Source organism: Ceratotherium simum, chromosome 2, assembly GCF_057802395.1.
Source record: "Ceratotherium simum simum isolate JZ-2026a chromosome 2, ASM5780239v1, whole genome shotgun sequence".
NCBI classification, from domain to species: domain Eukaryota; kingdom Metazoa; phylum Chordata; class Mammalia; order Perissodactyla; family Rhinocerotidae; genus Ceratotherium; species Ceratotherium simum.
In genome coordinates this window covers 28,245,159-28,270,945 of record NC_141901.1, presented here as the reverse complement: position 1 = coordinate 28,270,945, position 25,787 = coordinate 28,245,159, and the positions used below count along the sequence as shown (strand labels likewise).

Genomic DNA, 25,787 nt, shown 5'->3' with positions numbered 1-25,787 from the left:
GCCGGCAGGTCAGCCTTACTGAAGGGAACCCATTTTTAGCCACCTTTGCCATTCCTGGGGCACAACAAGGGTGGCATCAGCATCTTTACCACTTGTCGGATCTAAATGGTGATTCACTGTCTGGGTCTCTGGTGAGAGCATTTTTTGCAAAACTTTTTGAGGAGTCTCTTACCTCTAAACCCTAGCAGGGAACCCAGCATTTGTGGGCTCAAATCCAGTCCGGATTTTGCATCTGTGAGGCGCCTGCTTCCCTCCCTCCCTCTATAGCCCTCCCAACACCTGCTGCAGAGGCTGGAAGCCAAGAGCTATTGTGCGGGGACCCTGAACTCTGGCCCTCCGCCTCCGCCTCCACCCCAAACCCGGCACATTTCATGGAGATGCTTTGCTGGCTGGCACCAAGCCATGGAGTTTCCAACTCCATTGGGGAGCAGAATTCCTAGCCAGCTCCTGCCTTTCGAGTTTTCACCCTTTTCTCTCCCTCTGGGACTCTTTGAATTAGGAAGTTTAAGTGTAATTTTGCATTTCTATTGAGCTGGTATTCAATAGCCAGTATGTATCTCAATAGGGATGTGAGGCCAGTTGGAGTGAGATGCGGACTTCTTGGAATCATGAATTAATGAGGCCAGAAGGGTCCTCCCAAGGGTTCAGAGTCCATAATAATTATTTTGATTTGTGTAGCCTATTCTGGGCTTCCTTATTTCCAAAGCATTTATTATTTCATTGAATCTTCACAATTCACCTGCGAGGTAGGCATGATCCCTATTTGGCGATGGGGAAATGGAGGCCCAGAGTTGTTAGTGGACCACCCACAGTCACACAGCAGCTAACTGGAGCCCAAACCTCTCAACTCTAGCGCACTGCCATCTGCATGCTCACGGTAGGAGGCACCTAGTCGGGCTGTACCGAGGAGGTTCTTGGGAAACCTAGAGATTCTACAGCTTCCCTGTGAGTCCTTCCAACACCACTACCCTTCCCAGGACTGACAAGGTAGACTTCAGAGAGACTGGGAGGGCAGAATTTGGAAGTGAAATGAGACAGAGAAGCAAAGGCCCTGCACTTGGAAAGAATGCCCAGCCGTGCCTCTTCCCCTTCCTGCCCTCAGCACTCTGACCACGATTAGAATTACTGCTCAGCAGAGGGAAATTCCTCTCTGCCTGCAAACCAACCTTACATCCCTCATCAACACTCCCAGGAAAGTACCTGGTCTTCTGCGTTCCAGGCCCTTTTTTGGAACATCCCAAACTTACATGTTGTGCAGGGCACACCAGCCACAGTGAGGGTCCCCTGAGCTCAGGCACTCCCCACAAGTCGTGTACTGTTCGCATGATTCCACAGGGACCCTGGTGATCTGGCAGAGAGAGGAAAGAGAGCACATTTAGATCAGGTAGTGACACCTCCCAGATCTGTGTTCAGACCCACGTATATCAACCTACACTTGCACTGTTACCACCCCTAAAGAGGTGACACTGGGGGGTAAATCGGTGGCCTCAATGTTCTCATCTGTTTGCCTGGCACACGGCAGGGACAACTAAGCAGAATGTGTTTCTGAGGTGGCAGACCCAAGGCTTCCTGCCTTTACCAGAGGTGGAAGCAAATCCTCCAGTCTTGCTGCCTGCGCCCAAGTCCTCGTGAGAGCTGGGCATGCTCCGGACAAGTGCTGAAAAATGGTTAACACTGTTGAAAGGCTATTGAGTGCCACCAACTCGTCTCTCAAGAGGTTTCAGCTGGGCTTGGGCTGAGACATCCTGCCTGCACAGAAAACATTTAAAAAGGGAGAGAAAGAGAATCTTTTCCTATCAAATAATATTCATCATATGCCACAGTCTCTTTACAGCTAACCAAACATACCACCTGGATCCAATTACCCCATTCTCTGATGCCTGCATTCAGTTTCTCTAGTAAATCTCCCATCCTTTGAAAAGTCTGGCTAAATGGGAACATCTACAGGGATGAGCTGCCTGTCTGATTCTGTCTTGCTGGGGAAAGGAGGAATTTGCAGATCAAGCTCCTGCCCCCCAGCGAAGGTACCCCTGTGCAAACTCCTCCTAGCTTCCCGGTGGGGCCCGGCAGGGACTTGAGCTGGGCCTGTTCGGACATTACTCATCCCTACCTGCCCAGCATGTGTGACGTTAAGGTCAGGCAAGGGGGTCAGAAGATTGAAGTCCTCCATTTGATATGTCCTAGGTATCTGTGGCTGGCTGGGGCAGGAGGCTGCTGGGCTGCAAAAACATTTGCTGGGCTGGGAATGGGGTTCTCATTTGCTAGGGCATAGAGGTCCCCCACCTACTGGATGTGTGAACTCAAGTGAAAACACAACCTGTGGTCCAGCAGCACAGTGTTCTGCCTCTGGCAGGGGGACAAAGGACCTGACGGAGACGCCTTCACAGCATCCTCCTGAGAGGCTCGGGTTGGAGTCTAACACCGCTCATCCAGCAAATGCTTATCAGATGTCACTATGCAGAGGCTCCGGTGCAACACGATAGAGAAACAGCAGCAAACAAGACACAGATCCTGCCTCCGCAGAGCTCACAGTCCAGTGGGAGTTGGTAATTACAAACCGAAAGCTGCTCCACATTGTGCTGAACACTCGTTGCATGGGGTGGGTGTGTGCCCTGGGGGGCCTTGGGAGCTTAGAGGAGGGGCACCCAATGCAACCTGTCTGGGGGAAGGGGCCAGCGGAGTCAGGGTAAGAGTGGGCCTGATGCAGAGACCTGGAAGGCCATTCCAAGTTGAGAGATGACCATGAGCAAAAGTAATCATGGACAAGTTCAGTACAACTCAAGTGTAGGGTGTACACTGGATGGGGCGGGGTGGGATATAAGCGGGGGCTGGATGACGAAAGGTCTATACACCAGCCCCAGGAGCCTTCTTTTTCTCTATTGGGTGCCCCTTCCCCACTCTTATCACATCATAACACTTATTCCCTATTAAAAGGCTTTTCTATAGGTGAGTGACATGATCAGCTTTAAGCACCCTTAACCTCCCTTTAATAATAAAAATATGAAATACAGCAAGGATAAGTGTAAAATCTTGCAATGTGTAATAAACTCGAGTGTTTGCATTGACTCTCCATTCGATATGACCTGACAGGGTGATGTAATAGTAAAGGTCTGCTTTGATCTTGGGCTGCACAGATAGACAGAGTGTCAGGATTGAGAGACGCTGCCCTACACTGGGGAGTCCCCAGCTCAGGTCTCTGCAACCTGCCCCAAGAGGGGTGCTCCTCAACCAGAGATCCTTTCCAGGAGGGTGGTCACAATGGAATGGGACACAGATGTGGCTTCTGAGGTACAGCTGATGGACCTGGGATGTTTATTTAGCTCAAAGAAGACAAATCTCAAGGTGGCCATGGAAGCTGTTTTCCAATGTTTACAGGTCAGCAGTGTGGCTGCAGTAAGACTCATGGGTGAAAAGTTTCAGGAAAGCTCAACAGAAGAAAGTCAAGCTTGTCCAATAATGCAATAGACCTTGCTTCCAGAAGGAATTCCCATCAGTGGGATGCAGAGTCAAAGTGACATGTGTGTGGGAGGCTGTGGAAGGTATTTCTGCCCTCAGAGGAAGGCTGCATTCGTCTTTCCCGTTCTGACATTCAGGAGTCTATTTCCTACAGTTTACCTAACTCCTTCCTGAGACTGTTTACGATTTCTGTGCTGAACAACTTGTACAGTGAAAAGATAACATCCAGCCATCACCACCAGCCACTGATATCACATCGCCTTAGGAGCAACCCTTGACCCCTGACTCATGGCTTCTGATTCCTACCAGAAGCACCTTTCTGACAGGTGCCTGCCAGACTCTCCTGGGTCGGGAACTCTCAGCCCTGCAAGATATCTGTGACCTCTGCCGCCCGGTTGGCTTCTGCTAGCCCCCTCCAACCCATCCTCTGAGGCCTGAGAGCAGAGGCCCAGTGCCCGGCCTCCCTTTCTTGGATTTCGGGCTCCGTGTGAGTGATGTCTGCATCTGGCTGGAAATTAAAACAACTGTCTGCATTGCATTCGGCCTGTCTGTCAAAACACAGCCCGGCTCTCAGCAGCTGGGAAAGGCGGCCCTGAATGGGAGCAGTGTCTCCAGCAACAAAGCCCACTTTCACGCCAAGTGCCACGGAGATAGTGAGAACCCTGTTCTTCTCCAAACATGAAACCAATAGCACAACTATTTTTCCTGTTTCCTGGGCCCTCCTGGTGGGATTTTTTTTTTTTTTTAATGCACTGTGTTGAAGAGCAAAGTGAAACAGGAAACTTATGGGGAGGGGGGCATCTAAAACTTGAATTATTCTCTCCTCAAAGATCTAATAGACATATATAAACCAGAGGAAAGAAATGCCACAGGGACTGGGAGGAGACCCTCAAGGTCAGATGTTTCCATAGGCTCTCTGTCTTTCCTATATTCATGTGTTCCTATATTCATTCATCAACCAATATTCATTGATCACATCCTACATACAGGCCAGTGCTGGGCACTTCAGGAGAATAAAAACAACAGCGGCATTAAAACAGCCATCACCTTCAAGTTGCAAACAGACTGACAATAAAAACAAGAGTGATGTGTGTTCTAAGAGAGGTATTGAAAGAGGGCTGAGGGAATTCAGAGCAACGAGAAAATACTTCTATGTCTGTGCTGTTCAGTGTGATAGCCACTAGCCCTTGTGGCCATGAGCATCTGAAATATGGCTAGTCCCAACTGAGATGTGCTGTAAGGACACAGTACACACTGGAATTTGAAGATTTAGGATGGAGAAAAAGAATGTAAAATATCACAGTAATAATTTTTATTGACATGTTGAAAAGAAAAATTTAGCAAATATTGGGCTCAATAAAATCTATTATTAATTTTAACTGTTTATTCTTACTTTTTAAAATATGGCTGCTAGAAAAGTTAAAATTACACATGTAGCCCGCATTTGTGGCTCACATTTTATTTCTATGGGAGAGTGCTGCTCTAGATGGGAGTCCCAAGAAGGCTTTATGAGGGACATGGCATGTGTCTGGGTCTTCAGGGGTGAATAATATTTACACAGATGAAGAGTGTTCCAGGTGGAAAGAACCACATGAGCAAACAGAGGAAAGCAGAGTTTCTTTAGAAAACCTTACATGAGGGCAAGAGAGTGATGGGTATAAATCTGGAACAGCAGGTTTGGCTTAACTTATGAAGGACTGAGACCATAGAGCTGGAATATATGAAATCTCTAAGCTCTCCAGCCTGTCACTCCTTGGCCAAAAGAATGTCCTCTATAAAGAGGTGGCCCTGTGGCTCTCAAGGAGCAATGGCTCTCAATGCGTGGTCCTCAAACTAGCACCCTTGGCATTACCTGTGAGCTTATGAGACATGAAAATCCAGAGTCCACTGAGTCAGAAACTCTGGGACAGGGCCCTGGAAATGGTTCTAACAAGCTCTCCAGCTGATTCTTATGCATGTTTGAGAACCAGTGATATAGATGACCTCCTTGGGGAAGTCTTTTTAAATGTCAGGCCCTAGGGCCAGGAAGAAATGGAATAAAACTCTGCCTTGGGGCTATGGAAGGAACTAGACTGATTTTGAGGGAGGAGGGTAGTGGGAGGTACTCTGGGGACTGCTTTATGCCCAGGAGAAATTGGTTCTAATAATTCTGAGTCTATGAAGGCTGGAAAGGATCAAGTTCAAGGCTCCAGAGTCAGGGGCCACTTCACTTTGCACCCCAGGTGACAGGCAAGCACTTGCTCTAGGACCTGGTGGGGTGGGGTGGGATGGGGTGGGGATGGGAGCTGTCTCGGGAAGCTGGAGAAGGAAAAAGAGCTTTCTCCTGGAGAGTGTCCACCGCGTCAGGCGGCACTCTTGTCAGGGCTGACTCAGAGTTTAATGGGACACTATGGCACTTTAATTAGAGTTTGTTTATTATGATTGCATTTTAATTATGCCTGAGGCTCCCCCACCCCCTCCACTCTGAGTGCTGGGATCTGAGGGTGGCTGGGTTGGCAAATGAGTGTGGCGAAGAGAAGTCTACAGTCGAGGACGCCCTTCTCCTGACTCCCTCCACAGCCTTCTCCCAGGGACCATGGAGCTGCTAGGGACTGGACTCCAGCCTCATGCTCTGCATTCTTTTCTGCTTGATCTATGTCTTGTAATTACACCTCTAATGAATATAACTGTCCTATTAAGTCATTTACTAAGGAATACTCTTAATTAAAGGTGACTCATACTGCATTCTTGGCTCCTCTGGCCCCGGGGCCCTGTGTCTCTAGTGCCTTCCTTGGCCTGATTCAGTGGAGTTGGAGATTTTACGTGGGAAGGGCTCAGCAGGGGTGTGCAGAGTTTGAGGGGGTTCTCCCCTCCACCCACCCTCTCTCCTTTCAGCACACTGGGTAGCCCACAGGGTAGGAGGCCTAGCACAGCTAGGGACAAGATATCAGGTTATTATTGGCTGTGGGGACAAGTCACTGAGGCAGCTGCTGGAACCAGCCTCATTCCTGAAGATCTGAAGAACATTGGACCATCGAGAGTGAGGCCAGGAAAGGCTATGTGGCCCTGGTAGTTACTATCATCCTGGACAGAGGCCCTGGACAGTTACTACCATCAGATGCAAACACATGACTCTCCAGAGAGAAGAGCTCCCCAATGGGGGAGTGAGCAACAGGAACCCTTTGGCGAGTGAACTTGGGGGCAGAGAATCAATGATACATCTCTGCCAGCCCGTGTGGACACCTGGAAGGAGCTACATGGTTCTGAGGACCTGTATGGGTCTACTGGAGAAACACTTGAGTTGCAAGCAGAACAAACATAGGATTCTGACAATAGATTGTACCTGGGTCCCATGCAGTCCTTATTTACTGAGCATTTATGTTGTGTTAAGCTCTCTGTTAGGCATTGGGGGACATTCTCTGCCCTCTTGGAGCCCATGATTTGGTTGAGGACAAAACCAAGGAAACAGTTTATCTCAATACAGTGGGATGGATGCCACAGTAGAGGCATAATCAAGAGACAGTCGTGGCTCAAAGGACGGAGAGCAGGGGTTCCCCTCAGGGAGCTTTGGCGTGGGCACTCTGCTCAAGAGGCCTGCAGGATTCCTTTGCAATTGTGCAAGAGAGAGACACGGAGAAAGGAAGGAATAAGGGAAAGCTGTTCCCTAGACTGGCGGGGTCCCTTGGGGACTGAGCATTTAATCCCCTGCTTCCCCGGAATCTGCTCCCCCCCTGCCAGATGGTACACCTGTCCCCACACGTGTCCCCTGCCTCCTGACACAAGGAAAGATACAGAGGCCTTCTCAGTGGCTGAGAGCCAGGTGGCGGGGGTGGGAGGTGACACACACAGCCTGGTTGGAGCATGCAGTTGGCCTGATCAACAGCCTTCTGGTTCCCAGGGCCTGGGGCAGAGCACAAAGCAGCTGAAACACAACTGGCTCCCCAAACCTCTTTCCTTTCCTCTTGGTGATCCCTCTCTACCACCCCACCCTCTTTCCCCTTGGAGTTTGCAGGGTCTCAGACCCACTTTCTCCTCTTTTCTCCAATCCAAACCTGTTTTCAAGGGAAGATCTGATGCTCATTTACATACACAGCTGCGGGCAGACTGAAGGGAGGCCTGGCCAGGGCTAGTGTGTGGACTGAGGTCCGTGGCACAATCACAACAATAGTGAGAGGGCCTCAGCATTTTCTAAATGCTTTCACACACATTACCTCATTTGTTCTGCACAACTCCTCAGGGAGGAGGAGAGGATAGATATTGTTATCTATTAGGAGTTCCATTTGATGCACCAGAAATAGAGGTCCCCAAAGGGCTGGCTTAACCCTGGGCTTGGTCTCCCAGTGAATGGCGAAGTGGCTGGCTGAAGGCGAGTCCTCCATCGCCCGTGATGGTGATATGCTTTAAGGGATCTTTTTCAGGGTGAGGAGGGAAAGGAGGTTCAGGGGTCAGTTCCAGGAGACAGAGGCTGAGGCCAGATCAGAGCAGGGCTCGGGAGGCAGGAAGTAACCTGAGGGCAGGTGAGGCTTTCGCTTCTCTGACTCCACAGCTCTTAGTAGCTGGCTGGTGCCCAGCAGTTACTTGAGGCAATGGATGGGTGGGTGGAGTCTCTCTTCACAGGCTTACCCTAAATCCTGCCAGCCCTGTGGTGAACAGGTGCAGTCAGCATCGAGAGGCCTGAGAGACTAGGGCTCTGTCCTTCCCTTTACACCCGGTGGGCCAGGGTTCAGAGTCCTCACAGGGAGAGGAGCAAGAGCAGATGGTCAGGGAGGCCCAGCCCAGCCCCAGCCCTGGCCTGAATCTCTCAGGCACTGAAGCCAAAGTGGACCCTCCAGGGATGGGCCAGGCTCCCCTGGCTCCTGATGTGCCTCGTAGAACATCCCCTTTGGCTCAGCAAATCTCTACCGAGAAATACCCACATTCTCTCTTCTCTCCTTTACAGAGAAAGAGCTGACGGTCTACTGGATGCCTGAAGCAGCATCTTAATCTAAATCTCCTTTGCTGAGAATGGGTGGGGGTGGGGGATGTTGAAACAGCAAGGAGATCTCCTCCTTGGATCTGCTCCCCACGGATGGGGGGATGAAGTGACGGGGACTGAGGTCACCTGCTGATGGCTGGTATGCTCCTGGCTGGTACCACCTTGCTCTGAGCTGGGTAGTTGACTGAGCTTGTCGAACAGAATAGAGCAGCAGGAACAGTAATAATAACAGCGGCCATTTATCCAGCACCTACTGCATGCCAGGCACTTTATGTGTATTATCTCATTTAATCCTTATGCCAACCTTGCAGAGGAGGTATTCTTAGGCTCACTATACTTATTAGAAAACTGAGTCTCAAGTTAAAATAAACTGCCCAAGGCGACATGCCTTACAGGTGGCAGAAACAGAATGGGAGTCCAGGTTTGTCTGACTCCCAGGCTGAGGTAGAAACAGAGGCAGCACTGAAGAGGGCAAGCCCCCTCTCCTGGGGCTGGCAGTCAGGGTCACCTTTCTTTCTTCTAGATACCAGGTGCCAGCCGCAGTGCCTGGGCAGCTATTGGACCCTGCAATTCTGTTCAGCTGCCTGACCACTGCATACCTCTTAGCTCATTTACTCTCCTCTGTTTGCTCACAGCGATTCAGCTGGTGAATCCAGAGCCAGACAACAAAAGGGGTGATAGCAGAGGGGCAAGAGGGAGAAGGCTGGTGAGGGTGGAAGACGCCCGGCTGGATTTTTTTTCAAGCCAGCCAGGACCAGAACATAGTGGAAGCAGCTCTGAGTAGGCTCCACATTTTCCATCCTGAGCCTCCAGGATGTCCCGGAGCCCTCAGTGAGCACGGCTTGGGTAGTGGAGGGGTACAGGCTTTCTGTCCTGGTCTCGCCAAGTGTTAGCTGTGTAGCCTTGGGCAAGCCGGTTAACCTCTTCAAGCCTCCATTTTTTTAATCTTTAAAATGGAGACAACAATACTTGTCTCACCCATCTCACCCGCTCATTAGGGAGCAGAGCACCTCCAAGCTCACATTTTCTTCTTTTTATAGTTTTTTTTTTTTTCTGAGGAAGATCAGCCCTGAGCTAACACCCGTGCTAATCCTCCTCTTTTTGCTGAGGAAGACCGGCTCTGAGCTAACATCTATTGCCAATCCTCCTTCTTTTTTTTCCCCAAAGCCCCAGTAGATAGTTGTATGTCATAGTTGCACATCCTTCTAGTTGCTGTATGTGGGACGCGGCCTCAGCATGGCCGGAGAAGCGGTGCGTGGGTGCGCGCCCGGGATCCGAACCCCAGGCTGCCAGTAGCTGAGCGCGCGCACTTAACCGCTAAGACACGGGGCCGGCCCCAAGCTCACATTTTCATCTTCTGTCTTTCCTTCGAATCAACTTCCCAGTAATTAATGTGAAGAACTCATTATCATTTGTTCCCAGTGTTAGATCCAGTTCTTTAAAAATCAATAGTCATGTGTGAGATCCCCTCAAATCCTCATAAAGTAAACACCAACCCAGCCCCCTGCCCATCCTCTGAGCTGTGAAAGTCACATGATCGATATCATTAAGAAAAGGCAGGCACAAACCCCCAGAAAACCAGCTGGAGGTTCTGCAGCCTGTGATTGCAACTAAAGCAACATGCAACCTTCTGACCAGGAGCTGACCCTGGGGCTGTCTCCTAAGAACTCCTGACTATCTGGAGACCTGAGGGGGGAGCGGAGTTCAAAGAGAAAATCTATTTTTAATGACTTGGGGGAGAAGAGTGGAGTGGCTGAGTAATTCGGAGTAATTAAAGCTATCTATCACTCAGAGAGTGGAATCCAAAATTGGTTGAACTTTTCAATGACATTTTTTCCTCCTCATTCATAAAACCCAGCAGAGGGTCATGCAGGAGTCAGAGGGGAGAGGACAATGGGAAAAGAAACTTCTGGCCCCAAACAGTGGAAGTCATCCTTTTGATGAATGCTAGGGCAATGGCCCCTCCTGAATTCTTTTTTCAGGGAGAGGCCATATTTTGGACCGGTTACGAAGGTGGACTTTGAAGGAGACAGTCCTCAGTTTCAAATCCAGCGCCTATGCTTATCAGCTATACTACATTTAGTAAGTTGTCAGACCTCTTGGAGCCTCAGTTTCCTCCTCTGTAAAATGGCGACAATAATGATATCAACTTCACAAGGTTGTTTTGAGGCTTAAGTGACATCTGTACACAAAGAACCTTGCACACAGTTGGTGCTTAATAGTGGTAGTTATCATGCTCAGTCTCTTTATGCAGACCCCACTGAAGGTGGCAGTGTTTGCACGGGAAAGCTGCAGAGGCCCTTGCCCAGGCTCTGCACTTGTGTGTTGGGTGACCTTGAGCAAGCCACCTAGCCTCTTTGGGCTGAGACTGCTGATCCATCATATGGGGAGAATTATGTCTGCCCTTTGCAGGAAAAGCAGCATGGCTACTCAAACTATTGTCCTTATTAATGACATAATCCCTACTGGAAGCTGGGTGTACTGAAACTCAGGGTCCTTGGCTGAAAGAAGCCAAATTCAGCTTAGTCTCCTAAGGATGAAGGTAAAACTTGAGCAAGGAAAAAGTATAGAGGATAGGAAACCGAAGAGGCAAAGCAGATATTCTAAATACCATACCAGATTTTCTCAGTCAGGACTCCCGGGCCAGAAATGCTAGGGAGGTGGAAGTAGGGCCCTTTCTAGTTCTGTTTTTTGGAAGGATCTACAAAGAAGCAGAGATGCTGATACTATGTTGTCTCCATGACAACTGTGGATTTATTCAGTTAGGGAAAGCAGGTGGGATAGGAAACGGGGGATGAGAGGATTTGGGAAATAAGGCCTAAGAAATAACTAAAACAGATCTCTCACCTGGGAACCAGATGCCTGGGATTAGCCAGGTCCCACAAAGATCCCTATAGAGTCGACATCAACTCATCTGCCCCAGGAGGGGAAAAGTGGTGATGTCAGGGGATAGAGCAACCAGGCAGTGATGCCCCTTTACCCACCATTTCCATTCATTCATTCCACACTTCTATTTGCCCAGTGAGGCAAATAGATGCACAGAGCCCAAGTCTAGCCTTACCACATGGACCTTCATCTTATTTAAGAGCTGAGTATCTGCCTAATAGGCCCTGATCTCTGGGCCCCACCCCTCAACTTCTGGTCCCCCCACCTTCCAGTCACCAGAAGAGCAAGGCAAGAGGGTTTGGAGGTCCAGTTAATCTCGAATTCTCTTTGAAGCATCTATGGTCCATAAGCTTAGGAAGGTGAGGTTTGGGGTGGGAATCATCAGGACCAAGAAGAGGCTGGTCAGAGATCCGGGGTAAGAACATCTTTGCTGTTGTCTAGGTAGAAGGTGGAGGTTAACTTTAGTGTTGTTTGAGATGAGGACTCAGGGAATCCTTCTATGAGAGGGAAAGTCAGGCCTCAGAACACCACTGTTCCTGAAGGGGACCACAGGGGCAGAGTTCCTGGTATTGCCTCCCAACCAAGCTCAGGTTTCTGCCTCCTGGTGCCAGACTGCACTTCACGCTCTGATGTTGGCACTCACGGTTATTCATACAAGCTTGTAGGTTCTCAGGGACTCCTTGTGTGCTAATTTTCCATCTTTGATACTTTCCCTGGAATCTGCTTCTGGGGTTACCAAGGGACCCCAGGTTGAAGTCCCCAGGTTATCTTGATATAGGGGGAGTGATCCTACCAAATGATATAAGATGCAACTAGATTTGGTCAAGGCCAACCCCCCAGGTCCTTCATCAGTAAACTTCTTCAGTAAACGGCTGCGTACGTAAGAAAGCACCGGGCTGGCTCAGCTCTATACATAGGTGCTAGATCTGAGATTGGCCTTCACCTCTCTGACTGAGCTGTTGTATAATTCTGAGTCAGCAAGAAGCCACTGGAGCTTCATATTGTGAAACAGAATTCTGGTTTCCAGTGGACCCCATGGAGTGCATCTTCGTAGCCATCTCTCAACTTTCCTTTCTAACTAACTGAGACATGGCCATCTTCTCCTCCCTGACACATCAGATCTGAAAATACTCTCTCTGATTTTTCTTAGTATGCTAAGCGGCTAGCTGCCTCGTGAAGGACAGAGCAGTTTCTTGTCACCCACAGCTTCCTAGGACAAGTTAGTACGTGAGTGGCTGAGAGTGTGTGTGTGTGTGAGAGAGAGAGAGAGAGAGGGGGAGAGAGAGATAGAGTATAAAACTATGTGTTAAATTTCTGCCTAAGGGAACAAAAAGAGTCTCCTATACTTATATTAAAAAATTTTAATTTCCTTTCTATATAGAGCTCATTTATTCATTCATGTCATTCATTCATTTATGGAACCTTCGCAAGGCGGTGATGTGCGAGGCAGGAAGGCTTCTATGCTTGGCCAGATCCTGTGCCTCTGTGCTGCTTTGGGAACCTGGATAGACTGGCCAGTTGGATAAAGATCATTCCACGGAGGCAGCAAGGATTGCACAGCCACAGTGCTCTGTACCCGGGGGCTAGTCCGTATGGGTTGATTGGCCCGGCTTTGTGAATCTGCATTCCTGTAGACTTGATTTATAACCAAGTAGACCTGCATATGGTTGAAATACACTTGGCACTTATAATTTTTTCATTTGCTTGTTTATTCATTCATTCACTCATTCATTAGTCCATCCAGGTGTGAACCCTTCATTCCTTCATCTAGTCACTTGTTCAACAGACCAGGTATCAAGTCTTGTACTGTGGTGGTAAAAATAGGAGTTAGTCCAGGCCCTATAGCGCCCTCAAGAAGCATATCCTCTGGTGGGTAAGCTAGAAAGTCAAAAATGTCATACAAGAGGTTCCAAGCTGGGAGTGATTACTTCTGGCTGAAGGGACCAGGAAGGTGTCATCTTTTGTGGCAGGCCTTGAAAACCTGGTGACATTTTGATCGGCAGGCATACAGGAAGGACATTCTATGAGGAGATAAGATCATGAGCAAAGAACAAACATAGAAAGGTGCATGGAGAAGTCCAGGAATGGGTATGTATCAGGGCAAGTTTGCTGAGAAGAAAAGTGATTTGAGGGAACATCATAGAAGGTCAGGGTGGTGGAAACAGAACAGAACGGAGAAAAAGGAGAAGTTCTGCATTTCCTCTTTCATGATGTGTCCCATGTCCGTTCCTGTCATTACACTCCTGTGGCCTCCCTCCCCAGCCGCATGCCCACGTCCTCACAGCAGGATGGTGGCTGATGGCCTCACTGCGTTTCCTTCTGTTCTTTCCATACTAGATGTGTTCTGCACACTCTCATTTTTCCTCTTCTTCAAAAAGGTTAAGGGGTAAAGGTGAGGGTGGGCCCTAGAGTCAGACTGCCTGGGTCAAATCCCAGCCCCTTGGCTTAGGAAATCTGTGACCTTAGGCATATTCCTCAGCTCTGAGCTTCACTTGCTGATTTGTAGATGATGATGATAGCACATGCTTATATGAGACTTACTATCTGCAGATGAGGAAGAAATAGGCGCAGAGAGTCTTAGTGAATCATTTAAAGTCACATAGCCAGTAAGCCGTAGAGCTGGGATTCGAACCTAGGCAGGCTGGCTGCAGAACTCAGGCTCTTAACTTCTACACTAAATTGCCTCTTAGGCATGAAGGATGGCACAGGGTTAGAAAATGCTTAGCTTAATGTCTGGAATATAGCTGTTAGTTATTGTTAATACATATATATTAAGCACCTGCTATATATTCTGTGCAGGCATGGAGTTCAAGGGGTGAACAGACATGGCCCTGACCCTAAAGTACTCACAGCATTGTCAGGAAGATAGACAAACTTCCCAAATTATCATGAAATATTAGTGCTATGATCGAGATGTGGTATAGGTACAAGAGCAAAGGGGAAGGGCAGATCAGGGAAGGCTTCCAAGAGGCAGTGTTTTGTAATGATGGCCTCAGTTAAAAAACCAAAGTAATACCACCACTCCTCAATTCAAAAACAAGAAGAAACTGCCTCTTGGTGAAGTTTATAGCCCAAACACCCCAGTCTGATGCTTCCCCACCCAGGCTGACATTTCTACTCTCAACCCCTCCTGTTAGCACGAACCCTTTGCTCCTGGCAGGCCAGCCTGCACTCACGCTCTACACAATTCTGCCTCCCTAACTGTGCTCACACATCCCTGCTAATCAGAATGTCCTCACCTCTCCTGCTCACGTGCAAATCCCTGGGCTCTCCTTCCTCCATGAACCCTTCCTTGACCAACCTCTGTGACCTCTCTCTCCAAGTCTAGAATCCAACTCCCCGCCCAACCAGCAGGACTCTAACACACTTTTTAAACTCCTCTTAGGTCTCTATCTTTTTAGGTTACTCATAAGGCTCTGCTTTTTATTTCTTCATATGAGATATCCTTGTACGCTGCAACTTCAGTTTCTTACACAAAATAGGTCTATAAATACCTGCTGAGAAGCTAATCGCACTTGCCTAGTGATCCAGGTTTTATTTTAAGCTCCTTAAGTAAATGTACTAAGAACTATGCGAAGAAAGATCTCTAGGTATAGCTGAGGCCCTGGCATTCTGCTGGGATCCATTAGGCAACGTGAGGGCTTTTGGTTTTTTTTTTTTTTTTTTAAATAGACAATGTTGATAACTCAGCAGACGTGTGTGGTGTCATGGAAGGGACACGATTGTTCATGTTAGGAGAACATGGCTCAGCTTTACCATGTACTCAACTGTGCTGGGTAAACCACGTAACCTCTCTGAGCCTCAGTTTCTACATTTGTAAATATTACTGGAAATATTATTGTCAAAATTAAAGCATCCATAAGGCACTGAGATACAATGAATGCTGCATGCTAAAGTAAGGTGGTGGACTGTCATGCAAGTTTTCAGAGCAGATTCTTAAGATCCAAGTTCATGATTCTTCTGCCCTTTACTCTGGGTCCCCGACCCAGATCAATGCAATGAAAGGGTCGAAGGAATGAAAAAGAGGGGATTTTGTGAGATGTTTGGAGAAAGTTCTTGGAACATTGTAACCTAGCTACCCTTCAACAGGACCACTTGGAAAGCTTGAGATGCATGCCGTGGACTGCAGGGCACAGAGTGAACAGGAAAATCCAGAAGGCAGGAAATCCAGAGGGTTGGCTGGCCAGCTCTTAGGCGACAGAGTGAAGGCAGGGCCTTGGAAAGTCACTGAGCCCCTCCCCGTGATGGTGGCAGGCCGAGGATGTGTGAGTGCTTCCCTGCATCAAATCCAGATGTGGACTCAGTAAGGAGAGCTGGCCTGGCAGCATTTTAAGACCTGTTCAAGAGGACCCCCTGGAGGTGGGGTTGGGACCCTACTGGGAGCATCTGCGTGGCTGGGTATCAGGCCTGAGGGGACAGTACCAGGACAAGAGGAAGCACCACCTGCCTGATGGGAGCTAGAGCCAGAGAAGCTCAGCAGAGGGGGGTCCAGGGGCCCACGGAGGACCCAGCCCTGAAAGAGTCAGAAACGTCAGCCAGCTCGGAGAGCATGAGGCTCTCTTGTGACAATTCCAGTTCAAGTGAGAAAGGACCTCTCTGACCCTTCCCCTGCCCTTCCTCTGAAGTGGTCAGTAACAACAGCCCAAGTGGAGAAAGATAAAGGAGAAAAGAGAAGAAACACGCCTCCCACCCCTCATGGCTGCAGGTGGGGAGGGTACAGTAGGTCCTGGGGGAGGGGAAAGATCTGAGCGTCAGTCAAGAGCAGAGTTTTACATCTGGTCTGGAACCAGACATTATAATTTTGAATTGAGACTGCGTTTGAGACTTGAAGGACTTTCATCATGCAAGAGTGAGCTGTTGAGCTACACAGCATGCCAGAGACGTAGGCCAAGGGATTGTGGGACGCGAAATAAAGCTGCGTGTTGATTCCATCTCCCAGCACACTGTTGGGGCCCGAGAATGCTACGGATTGCCCTTCCTGACTCGCATGCCGTCAGGAGGGTCTCATGAAGTGAGAGCCACAACATTGCATTGTGCAGGATCAGGTTTATTGCACAAGTCTGGTCTATCTTACTTACTGATCACTTGCCTTTTTGAAAAAAGAAAACTCTGGAACTCAACTCTCAGATAATTCAGCAGACCATTCTTTCTGAAATCCTGGTGTCCTTCTAGGGAGTGAACAGGTGTGAGGTCTCTTTTTCAACTCAAGCGGCTCGTGGGTCAAAAGAATTTGAGAACTACCACACTGGGAAGCCTCTTGACCCGTTTGCCTCTGCCTTCCAGGAGATGCCAGCGTGGTCATTAAATATGACATCCAGAGCTGGTCTAATGAAGACAAGCGTGTCATGAGGAACTGGCTCCTGGTTAGAAGCCCTCTGGGTGTCCTGCCTCCCCCAGCCCTGCCTGAGCAAGCAGCGGGACTGGAGCTTTGCAGCCTCCCCTGGCCTGGAGGGTGGTGGCGGGGACTGTTCAAATCTTTACCTTCCTCACTGCTTTCTCGTCCTGGCCTCCTTCAATGTTGGCCTCAGATGTATCCAATGTCACAGAGCCTCTGGGGATAGAGAGGTGTGGAGGGGAACGTGGCGAGACAGAAGAGAGACAAAAGATTCTTTTCGTTTTTTTTTTTAGCAGGTGTTTAGGAAGTCAATTAGAGCAAATAATCACCGAGTTGTCTGAGTCTCTATTTTATTTGGTGCATGCCAGGTCTGCTGGAAAAAAGGGGAATTTTAAATAATTTTGGAGTTATAACTGATGTAATTAGGTGCTCAGTGAACACTTAGCATCGAGCTGTGCTTATTAAAATTACTGTTTTAATCAGAACGTTGCTGGAGAATCATTAATAATACAATGGCTTGGTTCCCTGGAACTCTAATTAGACCTGGACTTCTACCCACCTGAGCGTAATCGGGCTCCGTCTGGATCCGCACCACGGGTGATACATTACCATTTCAGGGCATGTGGGGATGGAGCGTCAATACCGCTATTTAGATACTGCCTGAATGCTTTATTTTGGAGTGTGGGAGTGTGTTGGGGGGCACGCGGGCACCGATGCTGAAAGGTGGGGATGGAAGTGAAGTGGGTCAGCCAAGGGCCTGGGGTTGAAGGTCTTCAGAAAGGAAAGGCAGGAGATACTTTTTCTGGCTGCTGTGGGCTAGACATGCCTTATACATTGTTCTGCAGGAGAATAACCAAGCCAGAATGTCACAGACCCAGCTAAGGGCCATGTCCCAGGATGCACTGCCTTCGCATGGGCCAGCTCCTCATCCAAACCAAACACACATCCGGAGGGGGACAGCTTTAGTCCCTACCAAGCCACTGCACATCAGGAATCCAATGGATCATTCACTCAGTCAAAACTAAAGGTTAATCTGGTGAAGAGCAAGGACCACTTCTTAATTTCCCTGTCCCGCGCTTTGTGTCACCCTAGAGAGAGACCATGAGAGGGGCTGAGTTTTTCTAGAACTTTCTAATCCTTAGGGACATTTTGTGGGTCACTAGGTCCAGAACTGAAGGGAGGCTGAGTGGCTGTGTTTGGATCCCCCCGAGACCCCTGGCTGAGCTGGTGTTTGGGGAGAGGGGTCGATGCCCTGGCCCATGGCCCTGAGCACAGAACTGCAGTTTCTCTGCTCCTTCAGCTGGTGGCTCAGTGTGTCAACAGCACTGATTTAGCCCCCACTGGGGCAGAATCCTGGGATAGATGTCACAGGGGTGGCCCAAAGCAAAGGAGATGGAAACACGCTCTCTGCCCTCATAGAGCTTGCTAACTAGCTGGAAGGACATAACAAAGATGCGAAAAAAAAGATTTAGGACACTTAAAAGGCAGATACTGAGATGTGAAAATTAAGCTGGAGCCAGACGAGGGCATGTGGAGTTAAGTGGTGATCAGAGTGCGATGGGATTAATCAGAGACAGAGTAAAGGCCTCTGAAGGAGGACCGTGGGGGCCAGACTTCATCTGCTGAGGCCTGGGGAAGGGAAGGCTGCACCCTTTGTGTCCCTCATTAAGCATTCTTCTGGCTGCTACTGGAGGCCTTGAGACAACAGGATCGAGTTCCCTGTCTGGGCAACCTCCAGCCAGTATAGCACTTTTGTGCAACTTTAAAAAGGCCCCCCCTCTACGTGCATGGCTTGGCAAGATGAGGGAGGACTCGGTTTCAGCCTCCACTTGCCCCTTAGTCAGATGCCTTTGTGCAGTACACAACCTGAACCACCATATCTGATGGCCCTGATGCCCAAAGTCTCTAGGGAAATAGGGAGTTAAAATGTGTGGTGTGGGTCTCCTGGAGTTCCAGCCTAGCTGAGCCAGAGACAGAATATTTTTAAGTGCTAAACATAATGCCTCTTACAAGCCCTGTGGGGAGTTGCGGGGTCCAGAGAAGGTGAGAGTTGAGTGTGGGTTGATGAGCAGGGAAGGCTCCATAGAGGGTGGGACTTGAGGAGGGGTGGGGGGGAACGTCATAAGCCAAAGCAGAGAGAATGAGTTTTGGGGTGTGCTCTGGGGACAGCGAAGGATGCAATAAAGGATGTCTCCGTTCAGATTTCTTTTCTTACTGATTCCTTGAGAGTAGGCATTTTAAATAAGAATCAAAAAAAGAAAACAACTCTAGGCCTCTCTCAAGGAAGCATAGCCCAGTGGAAGAATTTTTCTATAAACCAACAACTCCAGGAGGGAGGGAGATTTCCATCACAGAGGGACTCCAAGTAGAGGCTCAAGGTCCATGATGAGTGAGAGGAACCCCCACCAACTCCCAAGATGATCTCAGGGGACACAGCCTGGCAGGCTCCTTAGGTCTTCCTGAATTCTCTACAACCTCTCATCCCAGGGGGATCTATACACATAGAAGGGGGCGGGGGGAAGACCCCCTGTGCTTTGGAAACGAATGGTTAGGCCCTAACTCAAGAATTTTTGTGCTTCTGAAAAAAGAATACTATGAACGATAGCCCCCTGACATACACACATGCCCCATCACTCCACAAACACATGCTCTTATACAAACACATTCATGAACACAAACACACATTCATACCATACACTCACATTCCACACCAACACGCTGACACCACACACACTTCACACATACTCACATCACACGCTCACACTGATATTCCGTACACATATACATGTCACACACACTCACAACACACAGACGTTCCTAACACACTCATCGCCTCCTCCCACCCCCGCCTGCATCCAATTGTGAGAAGAAAAGAGCCATCAGGAGCTGTCTCCCTCTGGCTTGTAGTGAGGAAGGATTAGGGCTGCCCAAGATTAAACAGAGAAGTTAAAAATGACAAACAGACTTCTAAACAGGATTAGAGACTTAATGAAAACCATAATGAATGGAACAGCCACATAGATATCACCCATAAATGGCCATAAATATCAGACCAACAGATGAGATCTTAGACTGCAGTTTGGAACCCCAACAAATTACTTCTATTATAATTCATCAATAAATAACCAAGCCCAGCCTCATATTTAAGGTCTTATCATGCTTCAGAAAATAGGCTCTGAGGCCAGACAGACCTGGGTTTGAATTCTGGTTTTGCCCCTGACAAGCTGGGGCATGTTACTGAGAAGAGTCTCAGTTTATTCATCTATAAAATGTGTACAATTATCCCCCTAATAGGGATGTTGTGGAGATTAAATTAAGTCCCGGACAGCTCTAATAATAATTATTATAATACTCGTAGTTTATTACTACAGTTACGATTAATTTTCACTGTTATCTCTTGTTTCCTCCCCTTTCAGCTTCCTGGGGTCAAGGAAAGCCCAATGGCTGGTGGGATCAGTAGGGGGAGAAGGAAAAAGAAGGGAGATAGAAGGAATAAGAAAGAGCAGAAGAGCGAGGCAGGAGAAGAGCAGAGAGAAGACAGGAAAAGGAAGAGAAAACGAGAAGGAGAGCAGACCCCTCGGATAATGCATGCTGGCCTCCTCCCTCGGGGGTTGGCCAGGCCTTCTTGGGTGGTGGTTACCAGGAGAAGGAGATGTTACGGAGCAGCCACACAATTATGGCCCAGCCTTCCTAAGACTTTATTTATTTATTTTTTTGTGAGGAAGATCAGCCCTGAGCTAACATCCATGCCAATCCTCCTCTTTTTGCTGAGGAAGACTGGCCCTGGGCTAACATCTGTGCCCATCTTCCTCCACTTTATACGGGACACTGCCACAGCATGGCCTGACGAGCGGTGTATTGGTGCGCGCCCGGGATCCGAACCTGGGGTGCCAGCAGCGGAGCACGTGCACTTAACCGCTATGCCACGGGACTGGTCCCCCTAAGTTTTTTTAAATAACAGCTTTATTGAGATATAATTCACATATCATAAAATTCACCCACTTAAAGTGTGCAATTCAATGGTTTTTAGTATATTCACAGAGTTGTGCAATCATTGCCACAATTAATTTCAGAATGTTTTCCTCACTCCCTAAAAGAAACTCTATATCCATTAGCAGTCACTCCCCATTCTCCCTGCCACCCACTATGCCCCCGCCAACTGCTCCAGCCCTAGGCAACCACCAATTGACCTTCTGTCTCTATGGATTTGCCTATTCTGGACATTTCATATAAACGGAAGCATACAACACGTGGTCTTTTCTGGTTGGTTTCTTTCACTTAGCATTATGTTTTCAAGGTTCATCCACATTGTAGCATGTATTAGTAACTTCCCAAATTTCTTAATTCAAAGCCAAGAAGGTAAAGGAACAGAGCTTAATATACCCACACATAACCAAGCGTCATAATGGAAACTGTCCCATTGTTTGCCCCAAGAAATCTCACTGGAGCAAGGTTAGTCACTAAGTTATAGATCTAGAGATCAGGCAGATGGAGTCTTCATTTTGGGGGAAACCAGAATGCAGTGAAATGACACATTTTTTCGAGTGTGTGCTTTTTGCACCCTCCATACGCTTCTCACGAACAAAGGAAAACAAAACAGGTTCCAAATATAAGAGTCTCTTGTCTATGGTTTTACGATTTAGATTTAATGGTAAGAGACAAATGAGAGTCTCTTGGTATTCTGTCCATATGTCTCTCTCTTACCTCTTAAAAGTGACAATTCCCAAATCTATTTTTACAATGTAAAAGAATGCCTCTCCTCTAATGGTTATCTGTCATTGTTTACGTTTAAAGTAATTTTATACATTAAGACTGTAGCCTTCGGAGGCAGGAAAGCGACACCTCTGGGCCAAAGGCAGTCGCTGAAGTAGGAGGGGTTTATAATCTGTATTGAAAAGGACTAGGCTCTTCATTGGACTCAGGAACCATCAATCACCTTAGTTTTATAACTGAAGTGAGATGTGTCCCTTAGGGCAGCCATCCTGAGAGCTTCAGGAATGATACGGTATCTATTCTGTCCAGTTGACCCCAGAGACAGAAAATATTTAAAGACTGAACTGTGTGTGCAGCTTTGCTCTCTGTGCTGATGCCTACCATCATTACCCCAAGGCCACTAGATGCTAGTCTAGGGCCACAGGTAAAGAAATTGAACTTCATGCAAAATAGAACCAGATGTACCACTGACTAATACTGATGCATCAGGCAAGCTCAACTAAAGAGGGCTATGTGAGGCCTTCTTTCTTTCCTACAAATTCCAATATTGACTTAGCTTGAATTACAGGGAGTGGAAATTGTCCACAGCCAGGCCAAGATAGTGCCACAAGCTACATTGTCCTTAGATGCCAGGCATGGTGGCTGCAGTCGTGGCCACAGCTAGGGAACCAGGGAAGAACTCCGATAATGAGGAATGACCGTGAAGATCAGGTATGATACTTCCTATCTGGGCTATTCAGTGACGAGTCTCTCCCGTGATCTTAGCAGATACGGTGAGAGTCGCAGAACCAAATCCGTTTTTAGAACTAAATTCATCTGAAAATGGAACAATAACTATACCAAATGGCCTGTCGTGTAGGGCCCTATTTCATGAAATAAAATGATGCAATGTTGCCACTCTAAAAAGGTCAAGCATTGTTTATGAACAATGCCCAAAGAATCCCATTAAATCCCAGAGCATGAGGACAGTACAAACGAATATCACACATGTGAAGTGATCTGCATACCAGGGAGGTCTGCCCTGGGAGCAGACTAGCAGTTTGGGTCTCCTGTGCCTACTGCCCAGAAGTCCCCACGCTCCTTGGAGGGCTATTGTTCATTGCATCTAGCATAGACGAGGCACTGGTCAGATTCACCCAGCTGTAGAGTTCCTTCTTCTGTTGGAATTTACTCTTTAGCACATCTTTGGCAAACAAATATATGATCCCAGGTGAGGGAAACAGGGTTCTGGAAAAAGTGAGGTGACTAGCATTTTCTCCATTAATCTGGGCATGCTCCAGTTTGCACTATGAGTATAAATTTGCATGCAGAATTCCAGAGGCCCCAACTCTAAGAATATTAGATAAAATAAAATTAATTCTTGTAATCCTCTGTGATCATATTCAAACCCAATATTCTCAGCTTGGCACACAGAATAGGTTTGCCTGCCTGCTTTGCTCTGTGCTTTCCTATTAAAATTATTTCCTCAAACACTGATTGAGTTCTGGCTGTACAGTCGGCACTAGCAGTGGATGGGGTACCTCTGACCCACATCCGGTGCCCTAGTAGCTTAGAGCCTAATGGCGAAGGCACCAAATACACAGATATTCACCAGAAATGCGGTTTTTACCATTAAGTTAAAGAAGCTCAGGGAGCTGACTTCATGCTGATTGGGATGGTTTTGAGTTCTGTTGGGGGCACGAGGAGCAAGACACATGCAGGTGGCAGCAAGATGCTCTTGTCTTTCTACAAGTTCAAAACACCTGCAAGGTTCTTTAGCCTGTAGTCTGTTTCCCCTCCTTCGAGGGAGGTTGTTAATGAGAGAGACAGCTCCTTGAGATGAGATGGCTCAAGGCTGAGCCCAGCAGGCCTCAGAGACATGGGGAAGGCCCAGGATTCTGGATAATCGCCGGGTGGGCCTGGGACAGTGAGCATGGCCAGGCCACGGCAGACAGCACGATGCCAGCTTAGCCTGCAGAAATCTGCTGGGCCCCGGGAAGCAATCTTGACACCAAGCGGTGCTGGCTTGGTTCTTTCTGGCTCCTCCACAAGCTAAAGCTTTCCTGTGGTTCTGGAGATGGGATCAATCGTGGAATACGTGGGCTTTCTCTTCTCGAAGGAATCAGACTCCCTGCGTACCAGTCTCCAGCAGTTACTGAGCTAACGACTGCCAGGGCTCGACCAGGACAATTACAGATCTTTTTAAAAAGCTACTGCTTCTTGAGTGTTTGCTGTGTGCCGGCCACCGTGCTCAGTGCTCTACAGACATCACCTCGTTTAAACTCTGCAACAACCTGATGATGAAGCACAATCTATCATTACCAACAATTTTTCTAAAAGGAAACTGTGGGCTTAACGAGATTAGATAATTTGGCAAAGGTCAATTTAGTGAGACGTGGAGCCAGGATTCCAGACATGCTTAACAGAGCCTGCCCATCCCCCATGCTGTCGGGCCTCCCGACAGCAAGCAAGCGCGTAACATGGAACGCATTCAGAATCTGTGGCATCCCCTTGCGTGCCCTGCCTTCCTGGGGAGGCTCTGCTTTTGCTCTCTCCTCTGCTCCTCCCCTCCCCTCCTTGTCTCCAGAGCACTCCTGGAAGGAAGCTCATGAGAGGAGATGAAGGCACACTGTGTCCTGGGCCCAGGGACAGGTGACCTTTCCAATTCAGCACCTTTATAAATCTTACCTAATGAAGTTAAGGGGAGAAAAGAATTAATGAATAAATGAAGGTTAAATCACTCCCTGTAGAAAATTGATGCTGACAGCGAGGGCCAAGAAGAGAGCTTGGAAAGCAGGGAGCTGACTTACCCAAGAGGCTTTTAAAATTCCTTTCCCCAAATTCAAAGGGAGGCCAATTCTGAGACGGGCCACAAAGGCTTTGGGAAGTCCAAGGCAGACGGCCTGAAGGCGATGGAGTAAGAAGCCATATTCTACCTTGGACAATTTTTTCTGGAAGCTGATATGTGTATCATACCCATATGTGTGCGTGAGCACACACTCACACACACACAGACATGGTGCATACCCGATTAACTCCTGTGGCCAATCAAGATATGGGTAGTTTGGGTCTGCCTGGCTCATTCCTGGCCTCTCGGGACCTCTGTGGTATATCTTCTTGTCAGCACCTACTCGTTAGCCATCTCTGTCTCCTTGTCACCACTATTGTTGTCACCACCCCCACGCCCTCCGGGGCTGCACACCTCAGACCAATTGGCTCCAAGGGGCTGTCAGTGAACACATGGCTGGGCTCAGGGAGGAAGGAGAAAGCAAAGCAGAAATAGCTGCTGGCCATGGCAGGCTAGCCAGGCCAGGAGGCCGTGCAGGGAGGGGTAGAGGTTGAGGGGAAATGGATGAAAAGAGAAGCCCATGGTAAAGCTCCAAGGGCAAACTCTGGGATGAGGGGCTGGGAGAAACACACGCTCTTCTGGGCAATGCTGCTGACTCACTGAGCAACTCTGGGGCAGGTCAGTTGCTGGCCTAAATCTCAGTTTAGCTCCTCAGTGAAATGGGCACAGATGAAGAGGCCTGAAGAAGAAGATCAGCAGCAGAAATCCTCCCTGGCAGGAAGATCCAGCAGGAGAGATCAATAATTCTGGTTCTTCCTCCTCTCTGTGTCCACAGGTTTTTAAGAATCTGGTCATGAAGACAGGGAGGCTCAGAGGGACCAGCGTAGCTTGCCCATCTTGCAGTGTGATGGGGCCTGGGAGGCAGGGAGCCAGCGCTGGGCAATGTTGGGGGCGGGCTGGAGAGGGGGGAGGCAGAGAGACCCAGAGCCCAGAGCTGACTAGATCAACCAGTAAATAAAAGGTCACAATGATTTTTCCAGGCACCCAGGGAGAAGCAGACAGAGAGCTCTGCTGACGGCAGGAGCTGACAATTGGCAAATGAGCCTCTGCAGTTATCTGTTTCCCTTCCTTATTCTTGTCTCACAAGACAGAGGCTAGAAATAGATGCAACTGGCAGATGACTTAAGGATGAAAAATGAGCAACATGTTAGTGGTGGGGGGCTCAGCGGCAGTGCAACAGGGAGCTCCTGAGAGAACAGAGAGAAGGACCAGGGCTTAGCAGGAGCCATTTCTGGGTTTGGCTCATGCTCTGTCCCAGGCACTTTGCAGAGATTAGTCATTTAATGGTCTCAGCAACCCTATTAGGCAGGGTTATTGTTATCCCCACTTTACAGAAGAGAAAACTGAGGTTTAGAGAGGATAAGCCAGGCCCTACTGAAGAGCGGCAGAGCCAAGATTTGAATATGGCTCTGCCCCCAAGGATGAGCTCCTCACACTATCCTATGATGTCTCCTTTCTGTATGTTCTCCTTCTTGTCTCCCTCCTTTTGAGCTCCTAGTAAGGGCCAAACACTGTACGATCTCTTGGGGAGACAGAAGCAGCCCAGAGAGGCAAGGTCTCTGCCACCAAGAAATGTTGCAATGACCAAATGAATGAACAAAACGGGTTCACTATGT

General features: G+C 48.4%; 1 protein-coding gene across 1 annotated transcript in view; it reads right to left on the bottom strand.

Annotated features, from left to right (window-relative positions):
- PLXNA2 (plexin A2) overlaps positions 1-25,787 on the bottom strand; it is a 212,657-nt gene that overhangs the window by 77,562 nt on the left and 109,308 nt on the right. The window contains exon 5 of the mRNA XM_004424854.2: positions 1,248-1,348. Within this exon, the coding sequence (XP_004424911.2) occupies positions 1,248-1,348 (101 nt within the window). The remainder of the gene's footprint in view (positions 1-1,247; positions 1,349-25,787) is intronic.